Source organism: Armigeres subalbatus, chromosome 3 (assembly GCF_024139115.2).
Source record: "Armigeres subalbatus isolate Guangzhou_Male chromosome 3, GZ_Asu_2, whole genome shotgun sequence".
NCBI lineage: Eukaryota > Metazoa > Arthropoda > Insecta > Diptera > Culicidae > Armigeres > Armigeres subalbatus.
This window is the reverse complement of record NC_085141.1, coordinates 380,202,100-380,224,079: the sequence shown is the minus strand read 5'-3', so window position 1 is coordinate 380,224,079 and position 21,980 is coordinate 380,202,100. Positions and strand designations below refer to the sequence as shown.

The 21,980-nt window shown below is 43.1% G+C and overlaps 2 protein-coding genes across 2 annotated transcripts; both read left to right on the top strand.

The window, feature by feature from the left end:
- Positions 1 to 1,188: 1,188 nt before the first annotated feature.
- Positions 1,189 to 10,526, top strand: LOC134222922 (uncharacterized). Its single transcript, XM_062702067.1, has 2 exons — positions 1,189 to 1,505; positions 10,457 to 10,526. Exons 1-2 carry the CDS (start codon positions 1,219 to 1,221, stop codon positions 10,524 to 10,526), a joined length of 357 nt encoding a protein of 118 aa, XP_062558051.1. The 5' UTR covers positions 1,189 to 1,218.
- A 2,963-nt stretch (positions 10,527 to 13,489) lies between these two features.
- LOC134222921 (uncharacterized) lies at positions 13,490 to 18,801 on the top strand. The gene is made up of 3 exons (XM_062702066.1): positions 13,490 to 14,995; positions 15,148 to 17,540; positions 17,802 to 18,801. Exons 1-3 carry the CDS (start codon positions 13,490 to 13,492, stop codon positions 18,799 to 18,801), a joined length of 4,899 nt encoding a protein of 1,632 aa, XP_062558050.1.
- The last annotated feature ends 3,179 nt before the right edge of the window (positions 18,802 to 21,980 follow it).

The following is a 21,980-nucleotide window of genomic DNA, read 5'->3' as shown; positions in this document are numbered from 1 at the left end:
TTTGAACTGTTTTGTTCCGCCAAAGTTGAGTCGGGTTAAGCCCAAGGCCAGCTATTGCAACTGATTTTTGAACTATTTTGTTCCGCAAAAGTTGAGTCGGGTTAAGCCCAAGGCCAACTATTGAAAATAATGGTTGAACTGTTGAGTTTCGTCAAAATTGAGTCGGGTTAAGCCCAAGGCCAGCTATAGCAAGAGATTGTTGAATTATTGGGTTTCGTCAAAGTGTAGTCGGCCAACTATTATAGTTTGTTGTTGTTCTTCTTCTTCTTTGTATTACATTATGTACAGTCAGAACTCAAGCGAGCGAAGCCCAGAACCAACGCCTTTTATTTTGATCACATCAGATATCTCAATGCCAACGTTTTTACAATTAGCAAAACATTTACTAATATTAAAATAAAAATATAGCAAATAAAAGTTTGTTTGAGATTAAAAAAAAACTGGTAACACTGCTTCCGCACGTAAAATGCAGGGTAGAGCGGCGGCACGAGTGACGTGTGGTGCTGGAAAAATGAATGCATATTTTCACGTGAACACGCATATAAATACAATTGAAGAAGCAGTACGGAAACTACTGAGTGAGTTTCTGTAGGTACGGTAAAAGAAACAAAAAGTCGAAGTAGCTTACGTGTTCGTGTGTTTTTGTTTTGTTTTGAAGCATACGAAGCATCGGAGATGCCGGCGATCAAAGAGGTCAAAGTAGCTGCTGGCGGCCAAAAGCCAGGATGATGCGTGTGTATGTGTGTTTTTGTTTAACCAAAGAGCGGATCTGATGTTTTAACTAGTGAGTGGCTTGTACTGGTGGAAAACGGTAACGCCGAAAAGTGTGCTGGAAGAATTTTTTAATGCATAAAGCTATTTGGATAAATTTTTGTTATGATGAGTGGATTGTGGACAGTGAGCGATATTCCGTTGCCGGATGATTTAATTGAACAGCTTGGGAGTGATGAGAATGTGGAATCTGTGGTGAAAATGTCTGTCCAGCGTATAGATAGTGGAATATATAGATGAGCGAAGATAAATCCTCTGTTTCCAAACGAACTGTCAAACGTGTCTCCAAACGAGCATGACGTCACGATTTCAATGGAAACGTTAAGGGCTGTGACGTCATATCCACGTGTGCACGGGCAAAAAAATCGACTCAGCCATGCTTTCGCTCATCTATAGATTCTACTATCTATAGTCCAGAGTAATAGCGAAGTGAAAATTGCTGAGAATATGGTGACAAAGGATGAGAAAAACGTAACAAAATGGCTGTCGGGTTCATGGCCGTTGCAGCCATTCGATGAAAATCTACCTCTCAACAAACGTAAAGCAGAGTGGGTTCGTTTTCGGAACCAGTTTGAGCGCATCGTTGCCTGTAAAGAACCAGTTGGAGCTGCTATGCGTTTGACCGGATTAAAGATCTTCGCCGGTAATTATTTACTGAGCGTGATCGAAACTCAGGAGCTTCTGTGTGCCGATGCAGGGAACATCTACAGTGCAACGATATCAGCACTAAACAGGTAGATTTATTTTACATTTTCTTTTTTTTCTTTTTTCTTTCAATTTTTTTTACTTAACCGAGTTTTTGAAATTACGATTTTTTTTTATTTGTTAAGTTTAATTTCATTAAAGAAAAAAAAACACCAATCAAACGAACTTTACAAATTTTGGAGCATGACAATTTATAATTTACATGGAGGGAATCACCAGTTAACTAGAAAAGGTTGCGCTAGAACTGCATTACGTTAGTTATTTTTGCCTTTTTTTTATTGATTGAGAACCAGCATGATTGAAGTATTTGTCGACAACCGGAAGCTTTCGATTAGGAGGGTGACACGGATTCCGAGTCTTACGCTGCGCTGGATGAATGGATGTGAACGATACCTTGCGGTTGAAGAGGGAATGGAAGAGCCATTTTTTTGAGCACATAAGAGCTTTATGCTAGTCAAGCAGAACAAAGTCGTGGAGAGGAAGTTAGAACGCCATAAGTGTACGCACAAGACGAACACCGAGAGGGTCTGGGCGAATATGTACAAACTATTTCTAATCATGAACAACCAAACCATCACTGACGATCGAATAACTGGCAGTGGTGGGAGCAACAAGAGTGAGGGCTACCTCATTAATGTTGATGGCTTTTGATGAGATTTTCCTGACTTCTCGAATCAGGATTGGTACTTGTAAGTCCAGTCCATGTGTGGTAAGTACGTTATATGCATCACCATTATTATACTCATTACGTTTCTTGACGTGTTTGTATTCTAACATACTCATAAAATTTAATACAGTTGATTCACCATGAGTCGCTATTTCGATGCGTTACACCGGGCCGAGTTAACAACTCTCAAATGTTGTTGTTTTGTAAAATGTAGCAATAATAATAATAATAATAGTAGTTTCACCACTTTTCATAGCGGGCATAATAACCAGGGGACTGAAGAGGTGGCTGATTCGCCTACCCATCATTCATTCAATATGGCGCACAATGTTTTTGTTTTTAATTAGTTTAATTCATGATAAGAAAGCTTCGGAGGTATCGACGTGCTATTTTTCGACATAAAATAGCTATACAAACACAAACGACTCGATAAATCACAACTAATTGCTAGTTTTCGTCAGGCAAATTTAAATGCCGATGAATAGCACTAACTACATACGAGCCAATCACCCAAAACGAGCGCTGGATTAGGGTATACCACCCAGAAACTGGGTACCAAAAACAGAAGTACCAAAAACGATGTTGGGTAGAGTGCCATTGTACCGCGGATGACAGGGGTTTCACCCTCCTGATAATAACAAACGAAATTGGTCGAATAATGTTCGTTAATCGCTTGTTATGCCAGATTCATGTAAATATTCTGAAAAGTTTTAAATATTTTCAAACAATATTTTAAGACAATTCATTTTGTCTACCCTCGATTATGTCAACCCCTAATTTTATCACGTGACGATTTTATGACGTTTTGGATCCGAAGGGATAAAACAACACGAAAAACTTTAAAATTTTAGTGGAAGCAAGACGGTTTGTTTTTTGCGTTTGTCATTTTCTTCGATCTTTTCAAATTTAAAGTTTTTAAAAGTTTTAATATTCGGTGCACTTGATATTGAGTGAACCACATCAACTGATGATGCCAACTCTGGACCTATCTGCAAATTGCCTTCAAATTCCCTGGCTAAGAAAACGAAGGCTTCGAGCGGCCGCAAATAAAGCTGGCCAATGCGTCAGATGCTGCTGCTAGATATTATCACGGCTGCTGACCTGTAACATGCTGGAATAGATGCATGAAATCACGATTACAGAATTCGTAGGGTGAAGATTATGTGGGAGAGCTTCTCCCGACGTCAAGTTTGCCGTGTCGATGCTGTGAAGTGGAATTCTAAGTATCATTTCAATTTTTATGTTCTTATTATAACAATATGTTTTATTTGTTTTCTGTACAGCAAGGTTGCTTTTTACATGAAGTGATTTTTTAATTTCTTGTCTCGATATTTCATAGAATCCAAAGGCCTTAACGTGCAAATCAGAATAGCAAACGTTATTTGTCTGTCGCGCCTATCTGTGAGGAAGTGCAAACATGTGTAGCATCACCCCTACTCTAACGCATGTAAAAATTGTTATTAGACCATCGCTTGAAAAACATAATGTGAGGATTTACTTCTGATTTACTATATCCGTAAATTTTGCATGTCCTGAAATTTATACTGAGTTCATACATTTCCTCGACAATTGCTTTAAGAATACTTAGTAAGCATTGTTTGAAGGTCCTTCAATGGCTTACGACACTTAGGGCCTCTTCGTACGATTTAAACGCTTTAAAAACAGTAAGAGCGTTTTCGTATATTGGATAAAATCTATTTGGCATTTTCCATATGATAACAATATTTTTTCGATTATTCAATTCATTTGGCTAACCAGCGTACTGACCAGTCTTTCAACTATTTATAATAGAACCACCAGCAAAGATATAATTTTAAAAAACCCAGATTAATCCACCTACAGTGAGATTTTGACCCTTCCTTAGTTATAAGGAATTTTTTCCAGACTTCAGTATTTAAAACGAGATAAAACTACTCAGCATCCCACGGCGATTTACCGTGAAAGTGACAAAATAATTGCCTACCCAAAGGCGAGGTCTTGGGTTGAGTGACAACTTAACGAATGATAACGTACTGTACTTCATGCTGCCTATCTATAAGGCGCTCGTCGGATTGAATAACTATTGTGGCATGGTTAGCAACTATCGTAACGCTGGTTGCATATATTGTACTCGTAATTTCCAGAGACCTCGATATTATTTAATCCAGAACTAGCTAAATCAGTCATTGATCTGAGCGAAACTCAATAGCGTTCAATAATAACATATATTTCACCTTATGGATGCCTAATTTGGTAAAACTAAACTTGTTCAATACCTTAAAAATGAGCGAGATTTTTATGGTAGTAAATTTCAGAATTTGCACACATACGCACACATACATGCATATAAGTGATCTATTAGTGTCTCAAAACATGCTCACATTTGCTATCAATCTTCTACTGAAGAAATTTTTGAAATCCTTTTCAATTTTTACGTTTTTGCTTTTCTGAGAAGATTTTTTTGTACATGGTTCTATATGTTCCTCAATAAAAATCATTTGTTTCTTTGAAACAAATCAGAAAAATAGGCATAATTTCATATCATATCATTTGTTATAATTATATTTTCAATGTCAAAGTGAATTTGTTTCAAATAGGGGCTGTTCAAAAATTACGTCCAAGGTTTGAGGGGGGGAGGGGGGTCAGAGTTTTGTGACAGTTTGTGACAGGGGGAGGGAGGGGGGTTCGTCTTATGTGACGTCCCTTCACAAGAAAAAAATACTGAAAGCATTTTAGAAACAACTTGCATTTTAAAAACATTCGAACTGTTAGTAAGGGACATAACTCACTATGTTATTGTGAAAATAGTGTACGAAAAAGATAAACCACAGTAATCGCTAAAATATAAATGAGACATGTACGTACAGGGGGAGGGGGGGGGGTCAATTATTTGTGACAGTTTGTGACAGGAGGGGGGGAGGGGGGTTGAAAATGCCGAAAAACGATGGACGTAATTTTTGAACGATCCCATACCATACATTTTATTTAATAATTCACGAGATTTCTTGATAGATTAATACGTAACACACCTGCGTAACGCATACGAAGTGAAATTATAGACACTTCCGAAGGAAGGGTCAAAAATGTGATAGTTCCAATCAAAATATCTATAGATATATTTATTTTCTGTAATATCTAAATGTTCATTTTTTTTTGGCTCGCATTCTAACAAAATATAGTGATTCGAACTGTCATTAGTTTTTTACCTGTTTTCCAAAAACTTCAACTAGAATAATTTGAATGTTCTACCCTTATTTCTATTGCCATTGCATTTTTCCATAAATGGCTTGACTTCAAGTTTTAATGAAATAAAGGATACTTTAGTTTCAATTAATCGTGGTCATCCGAAGATAACCAAATTACATATTGATTTTCAAACAAAATCACTCATGTTGTAATGTTTGATGCTGCCTTCTTTCTTTTCGTCACATCTTTCAGGATTCAACAATTATGTTTTTCAATATTTTTTACTTTCAAATGCTCGAAGATATTGACTCAATACTGTGAACGCGCTAGAACCAATTTCAATGTCATGACAGTAACAGCAACCAGAACTTCAAAACGCACTAACCCCAGGAAAGCTTTCGCAGCAGCCAAATCAGCCATAGTTGGGCCAAAGACTAAATAGAAACAAAGTAGGATCATAACTGCAAAACTCTGGATGAACTAAATTGGTGAGCACGTTCCAATTCTTTACTTTTTCTTCTCTCATTGCTTCACCAATATATGAATTTGAAAAATTGAACACTAAATACGTACAGGGCATCGTTTGCTACTATTGCCGCGGATATTGTGGGAGTCCCAGATATCCGGTTCAAGCTTTAGCTAGCAGCGGTGGCTCTTCTTGGCCTTCTACTCCCTGAGTAGTTAGTAAGGGCGTCCTTGTGAAGTCTTGCTGTACCTGTTATGATCAACTAGTACATCCCATTCCCTACACTTCTGAAGAAACCTTCCTTGCTTCAGAAGTGATTCCTTTTTGTAGTACTAGTCTTCATAACAAAAAGGGCACCATTACGGAGCATGAGATCTGATCAAATTATTCGTAGTACTACTTAATCAACGCCCCCAGCTGGGTGAGGGATAGAGGATGAAGCACACACACACACATTGAGAACCAGCATGATTGAAGACAAGTTTTCATTTTTGTTTGTCTTCTATTGCGATAGGTATTTTGATCAAACGTGCGATTATACGAAAGAAAGAATGAAGTTCCGTGAAATGAGAATGACTGCATCCGAGCCATTTGTTGATTGGGTATTGCGATTGGAGAATCAAGCAAAGTTTTGCGAATTTGAGGCAGAACAGCGTAAAGAGGAATTTATTCAGGCACTGGTCAGACGTTCTGTACCAGCAATAGCATCAAAGCTTTATGAAATGAGTAATATATTTAACAATGATCTGGAACGTATTATGGCCCATGGTAGACATCTTGACTATATTCGGATGGATACAGAAGAGGGACATCAAGCTATAAAGGTGGACGATAGAAATATTGCTGAGGAAGTAGGTGAAGGCTGTGTGGTGAAACCAGTAAGCGCTGTATTCGATCGGAAATCTGAACTTGGTCCAATGCACTATAATTCGCGGCGTGGAGTAGGTATGCAGAGAGACAGGGGAATGTTTGACAGGAATAATCGGTACCGGGGCGCAAGGTTCTCGAACAATGCGGGCCGCTACAATGGCTTAAATAAATATTGTTCAAAATGCGGAAGACTTCATGGCCCTAAGGAATGCCGGCCCCATCTTGTAAAATGCTACAGCTGTGGAAGAGAAGGGCATTTTTCCGAGTTTTGTTTCTCGAAAAGCGAAGATTCAGCTAGAAGCCGGCAAAGCTGGTCTGATAGAGATGCATCGATCAAGACGGAAGCTCGAAAAATAAATCAGGTAAAGTAATCACGTTTAACTAAAATTGTTCGGCATACATTGAATGATTACAATAATAAATAAATAAAAAGCTTATTTTGTTTATAATATTTTAACTATTTTTTTTCTGGTATTTATGATCAATTCATAAAGTTGATAACTGGCACCAAATCAACTGGTACACAGAATTACAAAGATTCCAGATTTGTCGATTTGGCGAGCGTGGGGCGTATCCGAGGATGGAGAGATGCGGCCTCGAACCGTGCATTGTGGCGTCAAATTGTTGATTCAGTGTTATCTGTTTAGATGTTAACTAAATAAATGAATGAATGAGATTTGTCGATTGTAAGATCGGAAACGAAGTGTTTCAATTCTTGGTTGATACTGGCGCTACTGTTAACACCATAACGGTTAATGGATGGCAGAAGATCAAGCGTAATTGTCGATCGGTGATACAGGATTTTGTTCTCCATCCAGAAGAAATTTTACGGAGCTATGGGAATGAACGACCGCTTGAAGTGGAGTGCTCATTTTAAGCATTCATTGGTGTGAGTAATCATCCGTTGCAGTTGGCCAAATTTTTTGTGGTTAAGGGAACTGATTTATCGCTGCTCAGTTACGAAACAGGGCGATTGTTGGACTTGGTTCACATTGGCCCAAAAGATCCGAGTGGATCCAAAAACTCTTTGTTTGCCATATCTGACACCAAGTTAGAGCCCAAGATAACCATTGCGCATGAAAACGAGCAACAGGAATTTCCGAAGATTCCTATTACCGCCGTGAAATTCAAGGTAGATGATTCGGTTATGCCAAAGCAAATCATTCGATACAACATCCCGAAAGCATTCGAAGCTGCTACTAATGAAAGATTGCGTGTGATGGAAGAGAGATGTATTATCGAGAGGGCGGATAAAAAGAATGATATTATATCATTCGTTTCTCCATTGGTATTAGTACCCAAGGGTTCTTCTGATTTCCGTATTGTTATTGATTACCGTGAAGTTAACAAGGCCATCATCCGTGAGCCATATCCTATGCCATCCCTCGATAAGATTTGGACGGATATTCCCAATGGAACGATGTATTTTTCTAAACTCGATCTGAAAGATGCATATTTTCACATCGAGTTAGATGAGAAAATTCGACATTTCACTACTTTCATGACCGCTAACGGACTAATGCGTTTTCGGAGGCTTCCGTTCGGATTGTCCTGCGCTCCTGAGCTCTTTCAGCGAGTAATGGAGATGCTCTTGATGAAGTGTAAGAATTTAATAATCTACCTCGACGACATCCTGATCTTTGGCGATAGCTTGCAGGAGTTGGAGCAAAATGTGGCGGAAGTGAAAAGAATTTTGCGTGAGAATAATCTCACAGTTAACGAAGAGAAATCGATGTATAATCAGAGTACGGTAGATTTTCTTGGTTTTACGATCGATGGTACTGGCATTTTACCTATGGAAAACAAAATTTCAGACATCAAGCTTTTTGTACGGCCAAAGGATGTACCTGAATTGCGTAGTTTTTTGGGTATGCTGACGTACATAAGTCCATTTATTAAGAATTTTTCGCATAAAACCAAATTGCTGCGTGATCTTCTGGTCAGCAACGCTAGGTTTGAATGGACCGAGAAACACCAAGAAGCATTTGAGAACCTCAAGCACGAAGTCGAGAATGACCTGATCAAGAGAGGATACTTCAAAGAAAATGATCGAACAATTCTATATACAGATGCATCCCCGTGGGGTCTAGGGGCAATCTTGGCGCAAGAAGAAGAACAAACAGGAGAACGTCGGATAATTGCTTGTGCTTCGAAAAGCCTGACAGCAGCCGAGTGTCGATATCCACAATTGCACCGAGAAGCGCTAGCGATTATTTGGGCGATGGAGAAGTTTGCGTATTACCTACTGGGTCGACGATTTACGTTGCGGTCAGATAATGAGGCACTCATGTTCATGACAAAGAACGGAAATCGTAAAGATGTTGGGAAAAGGATCTTATCACGGGCGGAAGGCTGGATGCTAAGAATGGACCACTTCACCTATGACTTTGAACACGTTTCAGGGAAGGACAATATTGCAGACGCTGCATCAAGAATTGGAGCCAAACGAGAAATGCCTCAGTTTGGTATCGAAGAGGAACCCCACGAGCTATTTTCTGTGACGGCTAGTCCAAGTATTATAAACAACCAGTTGTTGGTTGGCATTAACTAACGCCGACGTTAAAAGGGCATTAATTGAAGATAACGAACTGCAAACTGTCATTGAGTGGTTGGACAAAAACGAGAAGTGGCCGACACAAATTTCGAAATACCAGGAATTCCAGGGCGATTTGTATTTGAAAGGAGAAATGTTAATGAAACGGGAAAAAATGGTTTTACCGTCAACACTACGAGATCGAGCGCTTCGTTTGACCCATCGCAGTCATCCTGGGATGTCAACCATGAAAAAAATTTTAAGACAAGGTTTGTGGTGGCCTGGTATAGACCGCGATACGGAAGAGTTTGTTAGGAGCTGTCCTGAATGTCAACTTGTTACTGTGTCTTCACATCCAGTGCCCATTGTGATGACAGAACTTCCTCAGAATCCATGGGATTATGTATCAATGGACTTTGCCTCAGCATCGGAAGTTAACAACTGGAAAGCGTTAGTTTTGACGGATAATTATTCTCGGTTTCTTGTCGCTGTGCCGCTTGATAAAACGGATACTGAAGCTGTAAAAAGAACCCTAAAGAAAGTCTTCAACACATACTATATTCCAAAAACTCTAAAAGCCGACAACGGACCACCTTTTAACAGTGTCGAGTTGAAATCCTGGCTAAGTACAACTTGGGGAGTGCGCCTGATCAATAGCACACCATTGAACCCTACAGAGAATGGTCTTGTAGAACGGAGTATGCAAGGCATTAACAAGATCACCGCGATTGCCAAACTTGGGAAAGTTAGTTGGAAGGAAGCCTTAGCTGATTATGTAGCAGCATATAACTCGTGGCCGCACCATGTGACAAAGATTGCACCGGCGGAGTTGATGTTTGGACGAACTGTGCGGAGTGTGTTGCCGAATCTGCGTACTGATCAGCAACAGTTTTTTGATGCAGAGCTAAGAGATCGAGATCAACAGGCAAAATTTTGCCGCAATTCAAGAGAAGACAGCTCGCGTAGAGCTAGATCATCCGAAATCGACGTAGGAGATACAGTGCTCGTCACTCAACAAAAACGGGACAAAGCTGACACTTCGTACAAAAATGCTTTTCATAAAGTCATCAAAATCCAAGGAGCTGGACGAGCCACTATTGAGGACTCCACTTCAGGAAAGACATACGATCGCAACATAAAGCATCTGAAGAAATACGTAGAACGTAAGCCAAGTGTTATTGGTAATGATGGTAAAGTAGAATTCTTTTGTTTTTCTTCTCAATTCTTTCATTCAATAATCTGTATCGTTATTGTTTTTACTTTTTTTGTTGTTTTATAGCACCCTCGGAGGAGGAGGTATGTGTTCCGGGACAACAATTGAACGATCATTCTCAGTTGATGGAATCTGATTCGGTGCAGAATGGTACAAAACGCTGCACCTCTGAAAACGAAGGACCGATTGCAAAACGCCGCGATACCCGGTTGATTAAAAAGCCAAAGAGATACCTCAATAGGGTTGTGTTATCAGAAGATTGAATATCAATACTATATCGCTCTGTAATATTGTCATTTTTATTATTGATTGAGGGGAGGATGTGGTATTTTGAGTTAAGAGTGTATCTGAGGGGGTGAGTGTGTGAGTGCTGATGAGTTGTAGATTAAAATGGAGGATTGTGTTTTATTGGAAAATCGTCTAATCATTTCTTTGACCAGTTATCACAGGTCATTACCAAGATTTGGGAGGAGGAAGTTTTGCCGCAGGAGTGGATGGAAGGTGTCGTGTGTCCCATCTACAAAAAGGGCGATAAGCTGGATTGTAGCAACTACCGCGCAATCACATTGCTGAACGCCGCCTACAAGGTAGTCTCCCAAATTTTATGCCGTCGACTAGCACCACTTGCAAGGGAGTTCGTGGGGCAGTACCAGGCGGGTTTTATGGGCGAACGCTCCACCACGGACCAGGTGTTCGCCATTCGCCAAGTACTGCAGAAGTGCCGCGAATACAACGTGCCCACACATCATCTATTCATCGACTTCAAAGCCGCATATGATACAATCGATCGGGACCAGCTATGGCAGCTAATGTACGAAAACGGATTTCCGGATAAACTGACACGGTTGATCAAAGCGACGATGGATCGGGTGATATGCGTAGTTCGAGTTTCAGGGGCATTCTCGAGTCCCTTCGAAACCCGCAGAGGGTTACGGCAAGGTGATGGTCTTTCGTGTCTGCTATTCAACATCGCTTTGGAAGGGGTAATACGAAGAGCAGGGATTAACACGAGTGGCACAATTTTCAATAAGTCCGTCCAGCTATTTGGCTTCGCCGACGACATAGATATTGTCTGTGAGAGCCACCCTATGCATCTCGTAGTTTCAGCCACCAACAGCAGCAAGGCAAACCGTCGCCAGATCAGTGATAGATCATTGCAGATGGCTTTTGTTCTATCGGTTGCTCGACGGCCGGCCAAACATACATGACCTAGGCCAACGATCACTTTACCTTTCGATCGTGCCTTTGGTGACGTCATTGATATGAGATAGGCGATAGGAGAGTGATAACATCGGCTAGGTGATTTGAGCAGGAGATATGGGCTATCATAGCCTTTAGGTAGTACCAAACTCACCACATTGCTCGGGTTGGAGACATTAGAGAAATCAGGAGATTAGTTAGTTCGATTTCATCCACAGTCGGAAACGGTCCTGCGAGGCCGATTATACGTGTTTAGTTATAAGTTTTTTTGTTAGAGTTAAGTCGAAATACATGTAGCCTGTTAGAGTCCGCGTTTCAATAAAGGTGTGTTTTTGCTAAGTGCCGTGTGTGCGATTATTATTGTCCATGGAAGTACCACCGATCGAGCATCCCACCTATTCCGCTGAGCTATCATCGCTGGTCCAGGTATCCTACATAATTGGTCCTTTGGAACCGGATGCCTGAGGACTGTACCAGCAAGGACCCAACGCTCGATTACCGCTAAAGGACAGCGTACACGCCACCCATCACCAAACAATAATTTCATTGTGTTCCACGGAAGAAAAGGAGTACCGCCATCATCTCGCGGGATAATTATCGAGGCATAAAAGGTTTATCGCCATCGCATCTGGTGTCAAGGGACATCAAAGGATTCATTGTTCTCGAGTTTGCGCGTTGCTTGGGTAAGCACCATTGAATTCGGGACACTACCTCTGGAACTTGGCTCCTTTTTGGATGATCTGGAACGGCTTTCGGTTCGACTGGACACTACCCGGTTCGGATTCCTGTTTCTCCAGGTAATTAATCAAAGAATAGTGTATGTCCTACCGAAGCATAGGCTACCGTGATTCTAACACCATTTTTCGACTTCTATCTGGACTAAACACTCTTCGACACCGGCATTTGGACTCTTGATGACCAACCGGTCCTGGTGAGGACGATCCCATCATCTGAGGATTTCCATACCCCAGTGCTATACTTGCATCGGCTACCTGCAACCTCGGCATTCGGACTGGAAGAGAAGATCGGATGCGTCGCATTTGCGTGCCCCTTCATTCATCATCGTGCATCATTCACGTCATTCCATTCATCCTGAGAGCTTAGTGCAATCAGCGGCTCTGGTGGCGGCATTCATCGTTACATCGTGGTGGTCATTGCAGTGGCGCTAAATTATTAGTTCCGGATTGGACCCTCTCAGCTACGAGTGTATTCATCAACCCTGGTTGCGGTCTACTCGTGAAGTGCATCTACCAGCCCGGCTTGCATACCGCATCTACACACGCCAAGGGATTCCACCAGAAGAGGCGGCGACATCGATTTATCGTCCAGGTTAGTTAATTAGAGCTAGGTATATGTCTGCCGAAGCTTGGACAGCAGAAATACACATATTCATTGAATTTATATCCTCTTCGATTGCGTGGACGTGCCCTTAATTTTCCGACCGCATATTTCGGTCGGTTTTGCTGAATTTTGGAGATTTTGGTACGATTCTTGAGTGATTGATTGGTTACAACTGGCGTCGAAGTTTGAGATTGTGAATCATCGAGAATTAGAGCATTCACTCAACCGATTGGACAATTGCGAAACTGTTGGTTCCTCCAGGTAGGCTGCCACGGTATATGTCCCGTCGAGGCTGGAGATTTTGTATACTACATGCTGGTTTTCCCTCCTCTCTATCCCTCACGTATAACCGAGAATCATCTTGCGTAGTGGCTGCGCGGGCATCGCTGGAGCTGACGGATTGGCGTTGCTGATCATCCTAGCTGACTTAGCTCAGTGTTTTGCTGTTAAGGTCAGTTAAGCTAGAATAGTGTGTGTCTGCCGAAGCGAAGGGACTCTACGGTATATTACATCACCTCTCTTTCTACCCCATATTGGCAACCACCCTATTGAGGAACGATGGCACCATCGAAGAAGCCCGTAAAGAAGATGTCATCGCTAAAGCTATTGATGGTCAAATTGAAGCAGATTGAGGCTGCGTTCAACGATGTCTATCGATTCAGTAGGGGGATTCAGGAGACTACATCCCTCACACAGATTCTTCTTCGGCTGGAGAAAATTGACGATCTTTGGGAAAGGTACGGAGCTACTTTGGTGGAAATTCAATCCCACGAAGATTTCGACGAGGAGGATGTAGACGACGAGGGTGAAGGTGATTCTCTTAATAAAAATAGGCAGGAATTTAGTGATCGCTACTATGAGGTTAAGGCAGTTTTAACAGACCAGGTTAGGGAAAGACAGGAACAAGCTACATTGAACCAATCTGTACTAGGTGATCCTCCAGCCCCAGCTGCACTCGAACGTGTACGCCTTCCGCAGATTCAATTGCCAGCCTTTAATGGGGAGATAGACGAATGGTTAAGTTTTAGGGATCTGTTCACTTCCTTGATTCATTGGAAGACAGATTTACCCGACGTAGAAAAGTTGCACTATTTAAAGGGCTGTCTGCAAGGAGAACCTAAAACCTTGATCGATTCTCTTCAGATCACTGCGGCCAACTATCAGGTCGCATGGGGAATGCTGACCAAACGCTATAACAACAGCAAATTGTTGAAGAAGCGGCAAATCCAGTCTCTTTTGAAGCTACCCGTTCTCGCCAAGGAATCTGCCTCGGAGCTACACCTTTTAGTTGAAGGTTTTGAAAAAATCGTGCAAACTTTGGACCAAATCGTACAACCGGGCGACTACAAAGACTTGTTGCTGGTGAATCTGCTGTCGTCGCGTCTAGATCCATGTACTCGTCGTAGTTGGGAAGAGTTCTCTTCAACTAAAGAACAGGATACACTGAAGGAGCTTACCGAATTCCTTCAACGACGCGTCCGCGTCCTAGAATCCTTACCTTTCAAGGCTGCAGATTGCACGAAATCAATCCATCAACCCGCATCCAGGCAGAAGGTATCTGCTGTAAAGAATAGCTTCAGTACCGTGCAAGTGTCCGGGGGACGCTGTCCAGCTTGCACTGGAACTCATCCTCTGTTCCAGTGCGGCACTTTCCAACGAATGTCGGTGGCGGATAAGGATTCGTTACTACGGTCGCATTCGTTGTGCAGGAACTGTTTCAGGCAAGGACATCAAGCCAAGGAATGTCAGTCCAAGTATTCCTGCAGAAACTGTAAGGGTAGACATCACACACAGGTCTGTTTTAAATCGGAAAGGGATTCTAACCCAAGGCCATCATCCAAGCAACGGGGTACCAACATGGCAAAAGGAACCCCAGAACCCACTCCATCGACATCTGGCTCCACTTCACCCCAAGTAGCTAACCTGGCGGCTACGGACAGCTTGGTGGCAGGCACAGTTCACCAATGCTCGTCGAAGGTTTTGCTGGCAACAGCAATTGTCGTTGTTCAGGATGACGAAGGCAAAGGATCCCTGCTCGTGCTCTCCTCGATTCGGGATCAGAGAGTAATTTCATTACCGAGCATCTCAGCCAGCGGCTGAATGTCTTTCGGAGTAAGGTTGATATTTCGGTTCACGGCATTGGTCTGGCAGCAACCAAAGTGAACCAACGGATTGTGGCTACGATTCGCTCTCGTCTTTCGGAGTTCTCTCGCCAGATGGGCTTTCTGGTACTTCCGAAGGTAACAAGCAATCTTCCTACTGCTAACGTCAACATCGCTGGTTGGACAATACCTAAAGGAGTCGAGCTCGCCGATCCATCGTTTTGTGTTTCATCAGGGGTGGATCTCGTTCTTGGAATTGAAGCATTTTTTGACTATTTCAACTCTGGCAGGAAAATCGAACTTGGAGCGAAACATCCAGCATTACATGACTCCGTATTTGGTTGGATTGTCAGTGGAGGATTCTCCGAAGATATTCAAGGTTTGCAAAGCAGCTGTAACATCGCAACTACAGATCGATTAGAACATCTACTAACTCGATTCTGGGCCATGGAGGAAGCAGACTCCACGAATAGCTATTCCCCCGAAGAATCTCGCTGTGAAGCCATCTTCTCGAAAACAGTTCAACGCAGATCCGATGGCCGCTATTCCGTAGCACTTCCCAAGAACGAAAATGCCATTTCCAGGTTGGGAGAATCCAAGGAGATCGCATTTCGGCGGTTTCTGAGCACCGAACGAAGGCTTATCAAGGATACTAGTCTTCGGAAGCAGTACATAAGGTTTATGGAGGAGTACCTGCAGTTAGGTCATATGCGAAAGGTTGAAGAGGATCCAGAAGCCACTAAACGATGTTTTCTCCCTCATCATCCGGTGGTCAAAGAGGCCAGCACCACCACTAAGGTCCGCGTGGTGTTCGACGCCTCCTGTAAGACTGCTTCGGGATTGGCGTTGAATGAGGTATTGCTGGTAGGGCCAGTAATTCAACAGTCTCTCCGATCAATCATCCTTCGTAGTTGCATGAAACAGATTCTCTTGGTGGCGGACGTTGAGAAGATGTTCCGGCAGATACTTGTGCACCCTGAGGATAGGCCATTCCAATCTATTCTCTGGCGTCCGTCTCCTTTGGAGGAGGTAGAGCTGAACACCGTAACCTATGGAACGAAACTGGCCCCGTTCCTGGTAACTCGTACACTGACCCAACTAGCCATGGCTGAAGGAGAACAGTACCCACTCGCGGCGCAGGCAATTACAGAGGACACGTACATGGACGACGTCATCACCGGCTGCGATAACTTGGAGGATGCCAAGAAGATACAGCAGCAACTAGACGAGATGACAAAATCCGGTGGTTTTCAGCTTAGGAAATGGGCGTCAAATTGTGCTGAGGTCCTGAAGAGTATCCCGGACGACAATCGTGCAATTCGTCTGGCGGAAGGCATAAATCTCAATCCAGATCCATCGGTGAAAGCATTGGGTCTAACTTGGTTACCCGGAAAGGACGTATTCCGCTTTCAATTCGACGTTCCACCGGTCGAGTCAGTTGAAACATTGACAAAACGGAAGATTTTATCGATCATCGCTACTTTGTTTGACCCGTTAGGGTTCATAGGCGCTACTACGACCGCTGCAAAGGTGTTTATGCAGCTACTTTGGACGACCCTAGACGAAAGAGGTCAAAGGTTGGACTGGGACCAGCCACTACCTCCGACGGTGGGTGAGTCCTGGAGGAAATTTCACGTTCAACTGCCAATTCTCAACGAAATCCGGATAGAGCGATGCGTAATCATTCCCAACGTGGTGGATGTGCAGATCCACTGTTTCTTTGATGCATCACAGAAGGCTTCCGGCGCATGCCTATATATTCGCAGTCAAGCTGTGGACGAGAACGTGAAGGTTCAGCTGTTATCCTCGAACTCTAAGGTTTTCCCTCTTAAACCTCAAACAATTCCTCGTTTAGAACTCAGCGGAGCGTTGTTCGCTGCTCAGCTCTTCGAAAAGGTGCGGCGAGCAACTAACCTCCAAGTTCGAACAACATTTTGGGTAGATTCTTCTTGTGCTCTACGATGGATTCAGGCTTCACCTTCTACGTGGTCCACATTTGTTGCAAATAGGGTTGCAAAAATCCAGGCACTTACGGAAGGTTGCGTTTGGAGGCACGTAGCTGGTGTTGAAAACCCAGCAGATTTAGTTTCGAGAGGTATAGGACCAAAGGACATCGTTAACAACGGTTTCTGGTGGCACGGACCGAGCTGGTTAGCTAAAGAGCGAAGTTATTGGCCAAATTCAAATCCTGATCTAAAAGAAGAAGGCGAGGAGGAAAGAAGACGTACTGCAGTTGTCGTTACAGCATCAGCAGTGGCAGATTTCAACGAAGTTTTCATTTCCACAACGAATTCCTACACTACGTTAATTCGCCGCGTAGCTATTTGGCAGCGGTTGATACGATCGCTTCAAACACCGGAGGATCGTCCAAATGGGTTCTTGCGAGCAGATGAGCTACGGCAAGCAGAATGTACTCTGATACGGAAGGTTCAAGAAGAGGTATTTCCGGACGAACTACTGGCGGTTCGGAAAAAGGAATCAGTAGGAAGAAGGTCGCCACTACGATGGTATCACCCACATGTATGCGAAAATGGTATTCTCAGGGTTGGTGGGCGTTTATGTCACTCGGACGAACATTTCGATACCAAACATCCCATGGTACTTCCGGCAAGACACCGTTTGACCAGGTTGATTTTTGAGCATTATCATCTCCGATTGCTCCACGCCGGTCCGCAACTTCTTCTGGCAACGGTTCGGCAACGTTACTGGCCTCTTGGTGGAAGGAATGTTGCAAGGCAGGTGGTCCACAAATGCATAACGTGTTTCAGGTCAAAGCCAAGACAAGTGCAGCAGTTCATGGGAGAGCTGCCGTCATCGAGAGTCACGGTTTCGCGTCCGTTTTCTAAGGCTGGAGTGGACTACTTTGGTCCGGTATATTTGCGACCAGTACCACGTAGGGCTGCTGTCAAGGCGTACGTAGCCATTTTTGTATGCATGTGCACAAAGGCAGTACACATGGAACTGGTTTCCGACTTATCCACGGAGAGATTCCTGCAAGCACTCCGACGTTTCATCGCGCGCAGAGGAAAGGCTACCGACTTGTATTCGGACAACGGTACGAATTTCGTTGGTGCCCGCAATCAGCTGAAAGAACTCTGTCGGCTTTGGAAACATCCCGATCATCGACGATTCGTGTCCACTTTTTGCGCCAGTGAAGGGATTAGCTGGCATTTCAACCCTCCCGGTTCTCCACACTTTGGAGGATTGTGGGAAGCGGCTGTACGGTCAGCTAAATACCACATTTTGCGAGTTATTGGCTCCAATCCAGTTTCTCACGAGGAGATGTCTACGCTCCTTGTACAAGTGGAGGCCTGCTTGAATTCCAGGCCACTGACTGCGATGTCAGATGACCCGGACGATCTTGAGCCTCTGACCCCGGCGCACTTCTTAGTTGGCAGTTCCCTACACTCACTTCCTGAGCCTGACTTACGGTCGCTACCCACGAATCGTCTTAGGCAGTACCAGCTGACGCAGCAGCACCTTCAGCATTTTTGGGATAGATGGAAGAGAGAGTACCTCTGTCAGCTTCAAGGGAGGGCCAAACGTTGGTCACCGCCGGTACAATTTGAAGTCGGTCAGCTCGTCGTTATCCAGGACAAAAACCAACCACCGATGCGTTGGCGCATGGGTCGTATTGTACAAATTCACCCCGGCACGGATGGTGTCGTACGAGTCGTAACCCTGATAACGTCGTCAGGAGAATTGCGACGTGCAGTGGAAACCCTATGCCTACTGCCAACCTCTGAAATAGCTACCAGCCAAACTTAAACGCACACCGTCCACCCTTTCCCATCCAAGTCGAAGAGGATTTATTTATTTGCAGGTACAGAAATCAACATTTCAGGGTGGGCGAGAATGTCTGTGAGAGCCACCCTATGCATCTCGTAGTTTCAGCCACCAACAGCAGCAAGGCAAACCGTCGCCAGATCAGTGATAGATCATTGCAGATGGCTTTTGTTCTATCGGTTGCTCGACGGCCGGCCAAACATACATGACCTAGGCCAACGATCACTTTCCCTTTCGATCGTGCCTTTGGTGACGTCATTGATATGAGATAGGCGATAGGAGAGTGATAACATCGGCTAGGTGATTTGAGCAGGAGATATGGGCTATCATAGCCTTTAGGTAGTACCAAACTCACCACATTGCTCGGGTTGGAGACATTAGAGAAATCAGGAGATTAGTTAGTTCGATTTCATCCACAGTCGGAAACGGTCCTGCGAGGCCGATTATACGTGTTTAGTTATAAGTTTTTTTGTTAGAGTTAAGTCGAAATACATGTAGCCTGTTAGAGTCCGCGTTTCAATAAAGGTGTGTTTTTGCTAAGTGCCGTGTGTGCGATTATTATTGTCCATGGAAGTACCACCGATCGAGCATCCCATCTATTCCGCTGAGCTATCATCGCTGGTCCAGGTATCCTACAGATATTATGGCACGTAACTTTGAGAAGATGGAGGAAGCCTACATCAGACTGAAGAGGGAAGCCAAGCGGATCGGACTAGTCATCAACACGTCGAAGACGAAGTACATGATAGGAAGAGGTTCAAGAGAAGACAATGTGAGCCACTCATCGGTTGGCATCGGTGGTGATGAAATCGAGGTGGTAGAAGAATTTGTGTACTTGGGCTCACTGGTGACTGCCGAAAATGATACCAGCAGAGAAATTCGGAGGCGTATAGTGGCTGGAAATCGTGCATACTTTGGACTCCGCAAGACGCTCCGATCGAATAGAGTACCAAACTGGCAATCTACAAAACGCTCATTAGACCGGTAGTCCTCTACGGACACGAGACCTGGACGATGCTCGTGGAGGACCAACGCGCACTCGGAGTTTTCGAAAGGAAAGTGCTGCGTACCATCTATGGTGGGGTGCAGATGGCGGACGGTACATGGAGGAGGCGAATGAACCACGAGTTGCATCAGCTGTTGGGAGAACCATCCATCGTTCACACCGCGAAAATCGGACGACTGCGATGGTCCGGGCACGTAGCCAGAATGTCGGACAATAACCCGGTGAAAATGGTTCTCGACAACGATCCGACGGGCACAAGAAGGCGAGGTGCGCAGCGGGCAAGGTGGATCGATCAGGTGGAAGATGACTTGCTGACCCTCCGTAGACTGCGTGGCTAGCGACGTGTTGCCATGGACCGAGCCGAATGGAGAAGACTCTTACATACCGCACAGGCCACTTCGGCCTTAGTCTGAATAAATAAATAATAGTAAAATTAGTAAAACTTGAGATAAAAAAATAACATATCCCCAATTTTTTGACATAATAAAGAATATTAACTTCTCTTTCAAATTCCGTGTAAACATATTTTTTTGGTCTTCCCTAACCGGAGATATCAACTTATGAAAAAAAATGTAATTTTGACAGAAAAACGATTATAACTTTTGATCGGTAAAAGATATTGAGCATATTTACCCATCAAAAGTTGCATTTTTTGAGCTCTAAAAGTCACCTGAAAACGACTTTTTCGAGAAATCCAAAACAAAAAAAATAGTGATTAATTATTTTATAAAATTTAAAAAAATAGATTAAAAATACTGTTTTTTTGAGGTACACCCTAATCCAATTATGTAAAATTGCTCTAAATTGCTTAGCAAAATTGATTGGAATAAGCTGCGCTACAACTTTGTAGAACATAACATGTCAATATTCCAAAAAATAAAAAAATATTTTCTAATTTTTTTTATATGGTGGGCCACCCTATTTGTTGGTTGCACCATAATGATGGCCTTACTATTTCGAACAATTTTGTAGAACATTAGTTTTTTCCAAAAAATATAGTTTTGGCGTAAAATGCATCTTTCCGCGTAAATCTGGACCATAGTGCAATGGTAAAACCGAGACGGTTGCTGAAGGATTGATTGATTCAACGTATCGAGTCAATTGAAGCAACGTATCGAGTCGTTTTGGGTCACAAATTCACAGCCCTGAGGGAACCAGGCACCCAGGAACACTTCCGGACGTGGCCAATGTGTCCAAAACCTCTCAAAAACTCATCTATTGAGCTTTTCTTCCAAAACCATGAAGTTTGATATGTCGCATGACTGGGTTTTACACCACTTGAAAAGTGTCCACTACCCCAGGGAACCAGGTTCCAGGAACATCCGGAACCCTGTCCTGGTGATTCAATTGTATCAAAACTAATTTCTGATGCTGGTCAATGATGATTGACCACGTTTGCATCAACATTCTAGGCACTTTCGTTAATTTATCAATTGTTTAAAAAAAATGACCCGTTTTTGACTGCCCTGACCCAGGATTGCCACCATGGTCAAATCATCTCATCTACCGAAAAATAGACATGATGACGCTTCTTCCCTTAAAATTTCATGGCAATCGGACGAAAAATGAGCCCACACGGGTTATTTCAATTTTAATTTCTAGGTCAGACCGAAACGGGTTAAGATAATACTTTGAGCGTTCAGTGCATTCTGAAGGCCTTTATCTGTAACCAACAACTGTGTCAATGGTAAGCATAAAAGCATCACCGTGTGGGACCGAAATCCGTCCACCTCATGAGATATCAATAAATTAAAGGGGGTTAAAGGTAAATAATTTAGAAATAATTTATCTTATCCTGTTCAGATACTTGACAGTAAGCTTTTAGGGCATTGAAATGGAAAGTAGGCTTTGAAATTAAAACAACAAAAATCAAAAACATATCGCCACTAGCCAAACGCGGAGTTTCTGTCGCCATTTTTGCGGGTAGAGCATAACTGCACCAAAAGTAACTGTGTTTTAATTGCTTATTGCGAAACATTACATAAGATAAGCGGTATACAAATCGAAGGGATCGCTTCTCCAGGTGCGTATTGAACTAATTACAGTAGTGGTAGTTTAGTCAATCAGTCTACTTCAATTTAAATATTCAGTTAAAAAATAGCTGTAGGGATTTCGATCCTTCGATTCGAAATCCGTTCACGGTGGACAGATTTCA